Source organism: Schistocerca gregaria, chromosome 7 (genome assembly GCF_023897955.1).
Source record: "Schistocerca gregaria isolate iqSchGreg1 chromosome 7, iqSchGreg1.2, whole genome shotgun sequence".
NCBI lineage: Eukaryota > Metazoa > Arthropoda > Insecta > Orthoptera > Acrididae > Schistocerca > Schistocerca gregaria.
Genome location: NC_064926.1, coordinates 74,704,205 through 74,718,296, shown reverse-complemented (window position 1 = coordinate 74,718,296; position 14,092 = coordinate 74,704,205). Strand labels below are relative to the sequence as shown.

At 43.1% G+C, this 14,092-nt stretch overlaps 1 protein-coding gene across 1 annotated transcript in view; it reads right to left on the bottom strand.

Annotated features, from left to right (window-relative positions):
• Positions 1-14,092, bottom strand: part of LOC126282290 (dipeptidase 1-like) — a 240,283-nt gene that overhangs the window by 185,961 nt on the left and 40,230 nt on the right. The window contains exon 2 of the mRNA XM_049981942.1: positions 703-859. Within this exon, the coding sequence (XP_049837899.1) occupies positions 703-859 (157 nt within the window). The remainder of the gene's footprint in view (positions 1-702; positions 860-14,092) is intronic.

The window sequence follows — 14,092 nt, the reverse complement described above, 5'->3', positions numbered from 1 at the left end:
TCCAATTGATCGATATACTCCTTCCTTCTCTCCCTGTCCATGCTCTTCTCTCCCCCCTCCATCCATCTCCTCCTACACTCTACTCTCTGTCCATCTGCTCTTCCTTCTATCTGCTCCTCCTCCCTCTGTCCATTCTGCTCCTTCCTCCTCTGTCCATCTCCTCCTCTCCCCTCTGTCAATCTCCTCCACCCCCTCCATCTTCTCCTCAGCCCCCCTAAATCCATCTCCTCCTCACTCTCTCTTTCTGTCCATTCCAGTTCCTTTTCTTTCTCTCCATGTCCTCCGTCCCCCTTGTCTCTCCGTGTTATCAACCCTACCCCAATGGGAGCTGTATATGTATCAATTTTGGTTCGCCAGGATTTAGGCTGAAACTCATATGGAAGTACAGAGGAAACCATATCTTCTTAACACGAAATTCGGAGTTCGGGTTAAATAAAAACACAACAGTGAAGAAATCTGTTTTTGGAGGAGAAGACAATAGAGAATGTGAATAACTTTACATATCTTTGTTGTTTTGCGGCACGTGATGGAAGTGTCACTCTTGGTGTTCTGAGCAGGGCAACCAAAGGCTGCAAGTTATCCAACCTCGCGCAATGACCCGTGATTGCTAAAATTGTGAGACGACACTGTACTCGGTACCACTGGCGGCAGCCACCCACGCCACGATTGTGTTGCGCATGGGGGCGGGCAGCGTGCGCTCACCTGGGCTGCGACCATCCCCTGGCGGAGGCGCGGCAGGTCGGTGTGCGACCAGGCGCTGTGGGACCAGGGCGGCACCGAGCGTAGGTCCTCGTGGAAGGGGAAGTCGCGCAGCTGGTTCTTCAGGAACTTGCGGATGTTCCACGGAAGGTCGTTGTGTCTGAAAAACACGCACAACACACTCACTGCTTTCGTAGCTTCTCCTTGAGGTTCTCAAGCTATGCGTTACGCTAGTCTCGATGATGAAAACAACGCATAGGAAAAAGCAAGACAGTCTCGTAGGATCTGTCAATTTAGAAAAAAAAATAGTGCAACATCTTTCAAATGTTCAGGAAAACAGGTACAAACTAAAGGAAAAGATCTATAATACGCACCGTCCAGTGACATAATGTGACCGCAAGTCAAAAGCTTGAAGAGCTGTCTATTACAGCGCAGCCGGCTGTGGCCGAGCGGATCTAGGCACTTCAGTCTGCAACCACGCGACCCCTACGGTCGCAGGTTCGAATCCTGCCTCGGGCATGGATGTGGGTGACGTCCTTAGGTTAGTTAGGTTTAAGTAGTTCTACGTTCTAGGGGACTGATGACCTCAGATGTTGAGTCCCAAAGTGCTCAGAGCCATTTGAACCACTTTTTTGTGACACGTGCAGGAAGACTCCACTGAGGTTCTGGAAGTTACCGGCAGGGATGTAGAGCCACGCCGACTCCAGTCAACACCGACTCAAAGGAAGGCCTCGGCACTTTTTCGTGACGTCACGTCAGCTAGGCACGGCGAACGCCAGGTCTGTTGCAGGCATACTCATAATGTTGGTGTCTCACTCTCTGACACAGGAAAATGTGAAACTATTGGCGGTTGTTGACCAACCTGTTTTATGGATTGACAGACAAAAACAACTTCATGGTCCAGCAGAAACAGAATTCGTGCTTCTTTACCTTATTTATAAATCTCAGGAAGTTACGTTTGTACTGGGTTGCTTTTACAAGAATCTGTGAAGATATTGGTGCTCTTCTTCAGGTATCCTGGTTGACTATTGGGTGAGGAGCGCTGAATGTTAATGAAATATCTTGCGATTGTACACGTTGGGGGTGGGGGTGGGGGACAGAAGAAGAGGCAAAAGAGAGATTCTTGTTTTATCAAATAAAATTATTTTATCTTATAATGTTTCTCCTTTCAGTTGAAAGAGTGGAATATTTATCTTTTCTAATCTGCATGTTTAAAAAAGTTTAAGCTGAGCAGTATTTTCGATGTATGAAGCTATTTTGTCTCCTATTTAGAATTCCTTTCGTTGAAAAGAACTGTAATCTAATGACTGGCAACAGTTGGACATTTACACATGTAAATTAATTCACATTCCAAATGACGATGTCAAACGAAAATAAATAAAAGAACCTAGTTGATTGTAGGGCGGTTGGGGTAAGTTTCGATAGCAAAATGGATCAAGTAAATACAGATACTTGAATGTAAAATTTCCGAAGCTTGCAATGGGACAAAGCATCTTCTCATATTGATCTAGGTTTGCTTCGACAGGATTCAGTAATACTGAACTGTGATCTTCATTTGTAGCTTTACGATAGTAAGAAAATCTTTCATCTAAATAAAACTCCAGAATCCAAAACAATACCAAACATTTTGTCCAAAGATAAGAGATTTATAGTGATAAGCACGCCCAGGCGTTTCTACCTGCAACAGACCTGGCGTTCGCCATGCCCAGCTGACGTGACGTCACGAACAAGCGCTGAGGCCTTCTTTTGAGTCGGTGCTGCTCCAGTGGAGTACACCAAACTCATCCTGGCGCTCTTCTAATCACGCACTCACAATGCGAGTTCTGTGACACGTCTCATCGCGCTGCTAGTAGATACCACCGTGTCAAGGAGAAACAAGCTGCATGTAGGGGTGTGCACGATCCCCAGTCATAGAAGCATACTTGTGTTGATTTACTGTGCCTTCTAGAATGACAAGATCACACGAGGTATCCCACAAAAAAAACTTCCCAGACCATAACGCACCCTCCTAAAGCCTGGACCCTTCCGACAATTGTTGCAGGGTCTTTGATTTCAGACGTTTCTTTCCGATGACCAATAAAAGGAGAGTCACCTCAAAATGATATCTGTCACGGCTCAGTATAAGTCCAGTTGAGGTACTGCTGTGCAGATTTCGGCCTTCGTGGCCGGTGAACAGCAGTCAGCAGGAGAGCGTGAACCAGGCACCTTCCACTGATGCCCATATACAGGGCGAGTCACCTAACATTACCGCTGGATGCATTTCGTAAACCACACCAAATACTGACGAATCGATTCCACAGACCGAACGTGAGGAGAGGGGCTAGTGTAATTGGTTAATACAAACCATACAAAAATGCACGGAAGTATGTTTTTTAACACAAACCTAGGTTTTTTTTAATGGAACCTCGTTAGTTTTGTTAGCACATCTGAACATATAAACAAATACGTAATCATTGCCGTTTGTTGCATTGTAAAATGTTAATTACATCCGGAGATATTGTATCCTAAAGTTGACGCTTGAGTACCACTTCTCCGCTGTTCGGTCGTGTGTATCAAAGAGCACCGAATTACATAGGGATCCATAGGGAACGGTGATGGACCTTAGGTACAGAAGAGACTGGAACAGCACATTACGGCCACATGCTAACACCTTTTTATTGGTCTTTTCCGCTGACGCACATGTACGTTACCATGAGGGGTAAGGTACACGTACACAGGTGGTTTCCGTTTTCAATTCCGGAGTGGAATAGAGTGTGTCCCGACATGTCAGGCCAATAGATGTTCAATGTGGTGGCCATCATTTGCTGCACGCAATTGCAGTGTCTGGCGTAATGAATGTCGTACACGCCGCAGTACATCTGGTGTAATGTCGCCGCAGGCTGCCACAATACGTTGTTTCATATCATCTGGGGTTGTAGGCACATCAAGGTACACATTCTCCTTTAACGTACCCTACAGAAAGAAGTCCAGAGGTGTAAGATCAGGAGAGCGGGCTGGCCAATTTGTGCGTCCTATGAAACGCCCGTCGAACATCCTGTCAAGGGTCAGCCTCGTGTTAATTGCGGAATGTGCAGGTGCACCGTCATGCTGATACCACATACGTCGACGCGTTTCCAGTGGGACATTTTCGAGCAACGTTGGCAGATCATTCTGTAGAAACGCGATATATGTTGCAGCTGTTTGGGCTCCTGCAATGAAGTGAAGACCAATGAGGTGTTCGCCAATGATTCCGCACCATACATTTACAGTCCACGGTCGCTGTCGCTCTACCTGTCTGAGCCAGCGAGGATTGTCGACGGACCAGTAAGGCATGTTCCGTAGATTCACTGCCCCGTGGTTTGTGAAACCCGCTTCATCACCATGTAATTCCTGACGTAGCGACACATGAAACGGGTGAAAGCGGTGACGATGCAGTATGCGCATGACACTACTTTGACTCAGTCCACCGGCTCTCGCAATGTCCCGTGTACACATGTGTGGGTTCATGGCAACAGCAGCTTACACACCAACTGCACCCCCTTCTCCTGTGACGGGCCTGTTACGGACCCGTTTGCGTGCTACGACCATACTTGTTGCATACAGTTGGCGGTAGATGTTTTGCAATGTGCGGCACGTTGGATGCTCTCTGTCCGGGTACCGTTCTGCATACACCCTGCAGGCTTCAGCTGCATTTCGTCGACACTCGCCATGGATGAGTATCATCTCCGCCTTTTCAGAGTTCAAATACGCCATGGTTACAGTTCCTACAACACTACACTATCACAGACGTCTGGTAACACGGTGTACTACAGTTGGTCTGCGTGCGGAGATGAATGAAGAATAACAATAGCAGCAAGCGCTACATGCGGATATTGAGGGGACGTTGTTGGTAGCCCTTCAGTTCACCTGGGGGGCCTTTTTTTGGTCATCAGTCTTTTGTTGACTGGTTTGATGCGGCCCGCCACGACTTTCTCTCCTGTGCTAACCTCTTCATCTCAGAGTAGCACTTGCAACCTACATCCTCAATTATTTACTGGGTGTATTCCAATCTCTGTCTTCCTCTACAGTTTTTGCCCTCTACAGCTCCCTCTAGTACCATGGAAGTCATTCCATCATATCTTAACAGATGCCCTATGATCCTGTCCCTTCTCCTTATCAGTGTTTTCCACATATTCCTTCCTCTTCGATTCTGCGGAGAGCCTCCTCATTCCTTATCAGTTCACTTAATTTTCAACATTCGTCTGTAGCACCACATCTCAAATACTTCGATTCTCGTCTGTTCCGGTTTTCCCACAGTCCATGTTTCACTACCATACAATGCTGTACTCCAGATGTACATCCTCAGAAATTTCTTCCTCAAATTAAGGCCGATATTTGATACTAGTAGACTTCTCTTGGCCAGAAATGCCTTTTTTGCCAGTGCTAGTCTGCTTCTGACGTCCTCCTTGGTTCATCCGTCATTGGTTATTTTACTGCCTAGGTAGCAGAATTCCCTAACTTCATCTACTTCGTGGCAATCGATTCTGATATTAAGTTTTCTGGCTGTTCTCATTTCTACTGCTTCTCATTACTTTCGTCTTTCTTCGATTTACTCTCAATCCACACTGTGTACTCATTAGACTGTTCATTCCGTCCAGCAGATCATGTAATTCTCTTTCACTTTCACACATGATAGCAATGTCATTACTGAATCGTGTCACTGGTATCCTTTCACCTTGAATTTTAATTCCACTCCTGAGTCTTTCTCTTATTTTCATCATTGCTTCCTCGATGTACAGATTGAACAGTAGAGGCGAAAGGCTACATCCTTGTCTTACACTCTTTTTAATACGAGCACTTCGTTCTTGGTCGTCCCACTTATTATTCCCCCTTGGCTGTTGTACATCGGTCTCTCCCTATAACTTACCCCTACTTTTCTCAGAATTTCCAACATCTTGCACCATTTTACATTGTCGAACCCTTTTTCTGGTCGACAAATGCTATGAATGTGTCTTGATTCTTCTTTAGTCTTGCTTCCATTATTAACCTCAACGTCAGAATTGCCTTTCTCGTGCCTTTACTTTTCCTAAGACCAAACTGATAGTCATATACCGCATCCTCAATTTTCTTTTCCATTCTTCTGTATATGATTCTTGTAAGCAACTTGGACATATGAGCTGTTAAGCTGACTGTGCGATAATTCTCGCACTTGGCAGCTCATCCCGTCTTCGGGATTGTGTGGATGATGCTTTTCCGAAACTCAGATGGTATGTCGCCAGACTCATATACTACTGGCCATTAAAATTCCTAGACAAAGAAGAAATGCAGATGATAAACGGGTATTCATTGGACAAATATACTATACTAGAACTGACATGCGATTACATTTTCACGCAATTTGGGTTCATACATCCTGACAAATCAGTACCCAGAATAACAACCTCTGGCCGTAATAACTGCCTTGATACGCCTGGGCATTGAGTCAAACAGAGCTTGGATGGCGTGTACAGGTACAACTGCCCATGCAGCTTCAACACGATACCACAGTTCATCAACAATAGTGACTGGCGTATTGTGAAGAAACCAGTAGCTCGGCCACCATTGACCAGAAGTTTTAAAATGGTGAGAGATCTGAAGAATGTCCTGGCCAGGGCAGCAGTCGAACATTTTCTGTATCCAGAAAGGCCTGTACAGGATCTGCAACATTCGGTCGTGCATTATCCTGCTGAAATGTTGGGTTTCGCAGGGATCGAATGAAGGGTAGAGCCACGGGTCGTAACACATCTGAAATGTAACGTCCACTGTTGAAAGTGCCGTCAATGCTATCAAGAGGTGACCGAGACGTGTAACCAATGGCACCCCATACCATCACGCCGGGTGATACGCCAGTATGGCGATGACGAATACACGCTTCCAATGTGCGTTCACCGCGATGTCGCCAAACACGGATGCGACCATCATGATGCTGTAAACAGAACATAGATTCATCCGAAAAAAATGACATTTTGCTATTCGTGCACCCAGGTTCGTCGTTGAGTACACCATCACATGCGCTCATGTCTGTGATGCAGCGTCAAGGGTAACCGCAGCCATGGTCTCCGAACTGATAGTCCAGGCTGCTACAAACGTCGTCGAACAGTTCGTGCAGGTGGTTGTTGTCTTGCAAACGTCCCCATCTGTTGACTCAGGGATCGAGAAGTGGTTGCACGATCCGTTACAGCCATGCTTATAAGATGTCTGTCATCTCGGCTGCTAGCACGGCGTTCCGTTTTACCCTTGTGAACCCACCGTTTCCATATTCTGCTAACAGTCAATGGATCTCGACCAACGAGAGCAGCAATGTCGCGATACGATAAACCGCAATCGCGATAGGCTACAATCCGACCTTTATCAAAGTCGGAAACGTGATGGTACGTATTTCTCCTCCTTACACGAGGCGTCACAACAACGTTTCACCAGGCAACGCCGGTCAACTGCTGATTGCGTATGAGAAATCGGTTGGAAACTTTCCTCATGTCATGACGTTATAGGTGTCGCCACCGGCGCCAACCTTGTGTGAATGCTCTGAAAAGCTAATCATTTGCATATCACAGCATCTTCTTCCTGTCGGATACATTTCACGTATGTAGCACGTGATCTTTGTGGTGTAGCAAATTTTAATGGCCAGTAGTGTATATTCTACACACCGACGTGAATAGTCGTTTTGTTGCCACTTGCCCCAGTGATTTTAGAAATTGGGATGGAATGTTATCTATTCCTTCTACCTTATGTGACCTTAAGTCCTTCATAGATCTTTTAAAATTTGTTTCTAATACTGGATCCCACATGTTTTCTAAATCGACTCCTGTTTCTTCTTCTACCACATCAGACAAATCTTCCCCCTCATAAAGACTTTCAGTGTATTCTTTCCACCTATCCGCTCTCTCCTCTGCATTTAACAGTGGAATTCCCGTTGCAGTCTTAATGTTACCACCCTTGCTTTTAATGTCACCGATTGTTGTTTTTACTTTCCTATGTGCTGAGTCTGCCCTTCCAACAATCATTTCTTTCTCTATGTCTTCACATTTTTCCTCCAGCCATTTCGTTTTAGCTTCCCTGCACTTCCTATTTCTTTCATTGCTCAACAACTTGTATTCTATATTCCTGAGTTTTCAGTGACATTTTTATACTTCCTCCTTTCACCAATCAACTGAACTATTTCTTCTGTTACCCATGGTTTCTTCGCAGTTACCTTCTTTGTACCTGTGTTTTTCTTCCCAGCTTCTGTGATGGCCCTTTTTAGAGATGCCCATTCCTCTTCAACTGTACTGACTACTGAGCTATTCCTTGACTACTGAGCTATTCCTTATAGCTGTATCTATAGCCTTAGAGAACTTCAAGCGTATCTCGTCATTCCTTAGTAACCTCGTATCCCACTTCTTTGCGTATTGATTCTTCCTGACTAATGTCTCAAATTTTCACTACTGTATTGTGATCTGAGTCTATCTGCTCCTCGGTACGCCTTACAATCCAGTATCTGATTTCGGAATCTCTGTCTTACCATGATGTAATATAACTGAAATCGTCCCGTATCTCCCGGCCTTTTGCAAGTATACCTCTTCCTCTTGTGGTTCTTGAACAGGGTATTCGCTATTACTAGCTGAAACTTGTTACAGAACTCAATTCGTTTTTATCCTCTCTCATTCCTGGCCCTAGCCCACATTCTCCTGTAACCTTTTCCCCTGTTCCTTCCCCTACAACTGCAGTTCAGTCCCCCATGACTATTAGATTCTCATCCCCATTTACATTCTGTGTTACCCTTCCAACATCCTCAAACACTTTCTCTATCTCTTCATCTTTATTTTGCGGTGGCCTATTGATCAGTTACACGGTGTGTTGCAGTTTCCTTAGGACTGCTTATGTGACATTCCAAACTGCAAAGCTATCTCAGGGCGAGTTGAGGCATTACGAGCATTGAAGTTTCAACAACAGACGTGTAGAAGGTCAAGATGGCGCTACAGATGGCGTCCTGGCCGCGAATATAACAGTTGGCGGAGCAGCGAGGGAATATCAGGTTTTCTGCTAAGTTTTGGTTTATTGGAGAGAACTCGTTCAATTCGTCCCAAATACCGATAGGTGGGTACCTGGTCTCTCGTCCACAACAATCCCCCAGCCCATAAAGTGATGATCATGGGTAAGTTTTCGGCCATCAGATAGATCACAGTCTTTGATCACCAGCAGTGTTCGCCGCATTTCGCCTCGCCAACTTCTGGTTGATCCTCAAATGTAAGATGGCAATAGAAGGGCACCGTTACGACGGATCTGAGCACGTCCAAGGAAATTGTACTGCAATACTAGCTGCTGTTCCAAAAAAGGACTACAGTGAGTATTTCAAAATATTTTTAAAACGATTTCAGCAGTGGTTTGGTTCAGGGAAAGACTGTTTTGAGCAAATACACTGATTTTGTGAACATAACTTGCGACTTTTATTTTTCATAGCCATATTCTTAATGGAACTGGAACACACTGTGTACTGGCCCGTACCTATCTCCACAACCGTCATCCATGGTATGGACCGGTTTTGGAGAACGCCATTTTGCCATGCACGGTATACTTTAACCACAGCGGCACGAGAGCAGTTTACAGACTTACAAGTTTCGGGAATGCTTTCACCCGTGATCCGAAAACCAATGACAATGCCCTTTTGGACATAAGATAAATCGCTTCATTTCCCCGACCGCACTGTTTGCCGCGTATACCACACACGCTTTACATACCCCCCCCCCCCCACCCCCCACACACACACACACACTGCTACTACTGCCACATGCCATCTGTGACTGGTTACTACAATTTGAGGTGGAACATAGGCGATTGCCCCATTCATGCATGTGACTGGACCGTGTACAAAAACCAAGAGGGAATGCCAAGAACGAAGTGCTCGAATTCGAACGGGTTTAAAACAGGGACGTACTCTTCGGTCCATGTTGTTGAACCTGTACACCGAAGAACCACTGATGGAATAAAGTGAAAAATTCAGGAATATTATTGAAATTCAGAGTAAAAGGATGCCAGTGATAAGATTTGCTGATGATGCTTCTATCCCCGGTGTTATGAGGAAGAACCACACGTCCGGTTGACGGGAATGTACAGTGTGCTGCGCACAGACTATGTATCCAAAGTAAGCCAAGGATAGACGAAAGTAACGACGAGTGGCAGCAATGAAGTTGAAGGGAAACTTAACATCAAAGTTTATTATCACGAACTGGATGAAATGAAAGCATTCTGTTAACGTCAAGGAAAAATTTTTCATGACAGACGAAGCAAAGAGTATTTAAGAAGCTATCACAGGCCAATGGAATTTCCTACTAGAAATCTACTAGGAACAAACGTAGGCCTAAGTTACAAGAAGTAGTTTCTGAGAGTGTAGTGTGTCTGGAGGGCAGCTTTGCATGAAAGCGAACCATGTATTGTTGAAAAACCGTAAAGCGTTTGAGACGCTGAAGATCGGATGGACCTACAAGAAACGAAGAGGTTCTCTGGAAAATCGGTGGGGAAAGGAAAATGTGGAGGACACTGACAGGAAGGAGGGGTAGGATGATAGGATAGACAGTTTCACACAAACCATGTTTTAATCCATATGAGTTTAATTGAAGGGTCAGTAAGAATATATCGATAACATTCAACACACATTGCCTTGACAAACTCTGGTTTGTTTTAATACATATGAGTTAAATTAAAGAGTCAGTAAGAATATATCGATTACATTCAACACAGATTGCCTTGACAAACTCTGGTTTTTGATTAATACACCCAACGTACATGCTATCGTCTAATACAGGAGAAAGCATTGAACCTTTAGGATAGTGTACCAAGGCATACATGATGCATCCTGGTCAGTATTTCAGCCTAGTGACCGAATTTAGAATCACACAAGGAAACTTATTATAGACCACCATAAGAAGTTTCATATTTGCTACATTTTTTTTGGGGGGGGGGGGAGTCACGCAGTGCAATACATGCTCTCTAATGACATGATTATTACGAACATCAACCAACTACACCACTGCTCTTTAAATAGTTTTTGTTTTATAAATCATTGACGATGAACCAATTTCGCGATTTTGCCATCATCAGGTGCTCTGTAAATAGATAAGCGTTTGCTCTTTTTTTTAGAATTATTAATTTCTCCGTAGATGTACGTTGGAGACGTATATCTGACCTTAGACAATTTTCATGTTTGCTGTTTTTCTCTTGACAGCTTGCATAGCAGTGCATCAGCGATATTACATGTTACAGAGTTACCACTGTGAGTAAGTGATATATGGAAATTTAGTTGTACATGTATTATTTTTATGGATTTGGTTATAATTATGTTTTTTTCTGGAATTTGTTTTCGTTTTGGTTGAAGTTTTCATGTTATATTATTTATTTTTCGTAATGATTTGGCTATAGTCTCTGATTTGTGATGTTTTCTTAGTGCTACGTCTTTATTGTATACTCTTCTTGTTCTTATTGCTGTTATTATGGAAATGTAGTGTCTCTGATTTATTTTTCTTGCCGTGCAATGCGAGTAGAATCTTGTATATATTTTGTGCTTTAGGTCCGTTTGTTCATTTAATAAATTTGTGGGGTTGATGTGCATGTGAATATATATCTCTATATCCTCAATGATGTTTGTAATTGTCCCTTTTCGCGTAATATTTTTGTAGAGGATCCTTAGTGCTTCGTTTATGGGTTTTAAGACGTGTTTTTTTCTTTTTGGAAGTTTTGAAGAAATGTGGATAGGTTATTTTCATTTCCTCTGGTGTGTTCTTTACGTCCAATGTTGATGTTTCTACTGGTTTGTCTCATGTAGAATTTATGGTATGTGTCATACGAAATTTTGTAAACACCGAGATTGTTGTATATGGAAATTTTCAAGCTGCCTTTGTGGATTTTGTGTTTGCGGCTGTATGTGTTCTGATATGCGAAGGCGATGTCGGTTTTGTTGAATAATTTGTTAATTTTGTTTGAGGAATATCCTAGATAAATTCTGGTTACGTATGTTTTTGTTGTCGTGAGACATGGGATTCCGTTTTGTTACCATTTGTAAGCATTTTCTACACATTTAAGTTCTGTATAATATATTAAAGCAATTTGAAAACTACTGTGTATTTTCCAGTTGCCGAATTTCATGATCAGTAAAATTATATGTTTTTGAAAGAGGTTATGTACCAGTGAACTGTTAAGCCATACTTCGTCGGCCATGCACCATCTTGCACCTTGAAACAGAAAGTTTGCTAACATGGAACATGTGATATTCGCAAATGAACTGAATTTCTTATTGTGTCAAAAATTCTATGTGTTTCGAAAATGGAAACTTTGAATGGCTTCTACTGCAAAATGTTTTTGACTCCTAATTAATTTTTAATAATACTTCCACTTATTCTGATTTCATTTACTGATTGTTAGTGAGTAGCAAATAATTAATAGATAATGTAGACTACTAAATACACTACAGACAGGATTTTCCCGATTGAAACAGTCCGAAGAGAATATTTTGTTGCTAGTTACATGATCATGTTGTATCTTGGAACAGGTTTTCACATTTGGAAAAAAACTTTACTTTTCTGGAACATTTTTATAGTTTCAGGAAAAGACTGAGGCACAGATAATGGTAGCGCTATCGTTCATTTTAAATGGAATAAGAAAATGTATTAAATTTCCATTACAGGTCTGGCTAAAGGCGAAAGTGGGAAAAGTGGGGCTAACACTCCCCCTTACATAATAATAATTTTCTATTTAATTTTTCATTCGCCTATTTTGTAATACGTTTTAGCCCTTCCATCCGCAAGTCAACAAGGTTCAATGACAATAAAGGGTGTTTGGTCTATCTGCCAGCAGCTTTCTTCTGCTGCGCTCACATCCATCACTGCCAACACCAAGCTATCCCAGATATCCATTACATTTAACAAGCAACTGAATGTGAAGGTGGACAGCCCATGGACGACTGCAATAGAACTGTATCAGGGGCATTCACTGAACAATATGAGTATTAAGTATGGGCTTTAGAATCTCCTTGCCCCTGTTTCATAGTTTTTCCTGTCCTTTCTTCTTCCTTGTTATTTTGGTTATATTGTGTACCTGTAGTAGCAGTAAGTGAGCGAGATGTCTAAACAGGTTCCATTTCAGAAAGTTATTCAGCATCTGCTGGTCCAGGTACCTCAGTTACACGCAGATAAATTGTAGAAACGCTTTCAGCAATGGATAAACTAAGGGAGAAAAAAAGAGATTGGTTACATCCTAATATACCTGTCCTTGATATAAACACCGCTTCGTTGGTATTCAAACTTTACGCTACATCAGGCGAAGATATTAATAATTTGGGTACAGCTGCCAGATTGGAAAATCGGACCTATTTTAAGCGTAGATAAACTGATATTAACTGGGTGTGCTAGGGAATAAGTAATGTGCCCTGAGTAACTAAGGGATGTACAGTTTCTCGACGACTTAAGAAAAGGGTTAGTAGAAAGATATAGGATGAAAATACACTCTAAGGAAATAAAGGAAGAAAAAGAAAACGATGCGCAACGACTGAATTATCCGAATGCGACGGAAATTGGTAAATGTTATGTACATGTACAAGCAAACAAATGACTATAATTTCAGAAGAGCTGAATAATGATTTATTCAAGTGAAAGAGCCTCACAAACTGAGAAAGTTAATAACGCGTTGGCATTAATTGATACAATTGTTGGCTCTAATTGTGAAGGATATAGTGCCAAATTGTCTCCAATTGGTGTGTCAAATCGTCAAGATCCCCAAATTTTTGAAGGGTCTATCCATAACGCTCCCAATGTACTCAATTGGAGAGAGATCCAGCGACCTTGTTGGTCAACTTAGGATTTGGAAAGCATGAATACAAGCAGTAGAAATTCTAGCAGTGTGCGTGCGGACATTATCCATACGTATACCGAGAATGGGCCGTACAGTATCGTCCAAGTACCGCTGTGCTGTAAGGGTGTCACAGATGACAACCGAACATGTCCTTCCATGAAAAGAAATGGCATCCGAGACCATCATTTCTGTTTGTTGGTCAGTATGAGGCAGGATGGTATCCAACAACTGTCTGGGTAGTCTCCAGACAAGTCTTCACTGGTCTTCAGGGCTCAGTTTGAAGCGGGACTCATCACTGAAGACAATTCTACTCAAATCAATGAGATTCTAGGCGGAAGACGTGTCAGTAGTTGCTGCGGACAGCAGTGGGATACCACCCTGAGTGTCACCCACCATATGGCTCCACACAAAAGAGAAGTGATCTGGGGTCCATCTCATTTCATAGCAGGACCCCTTTGGTTGCCGTCCTCAGTGCCCTTACAGCACAGTGGTACGTCGATGACATTCTACACCCGTCATGGCAATCCATCCTGAAATTACACTTCAACAAGATAATGACCGTCTGGTCACGGCGAAA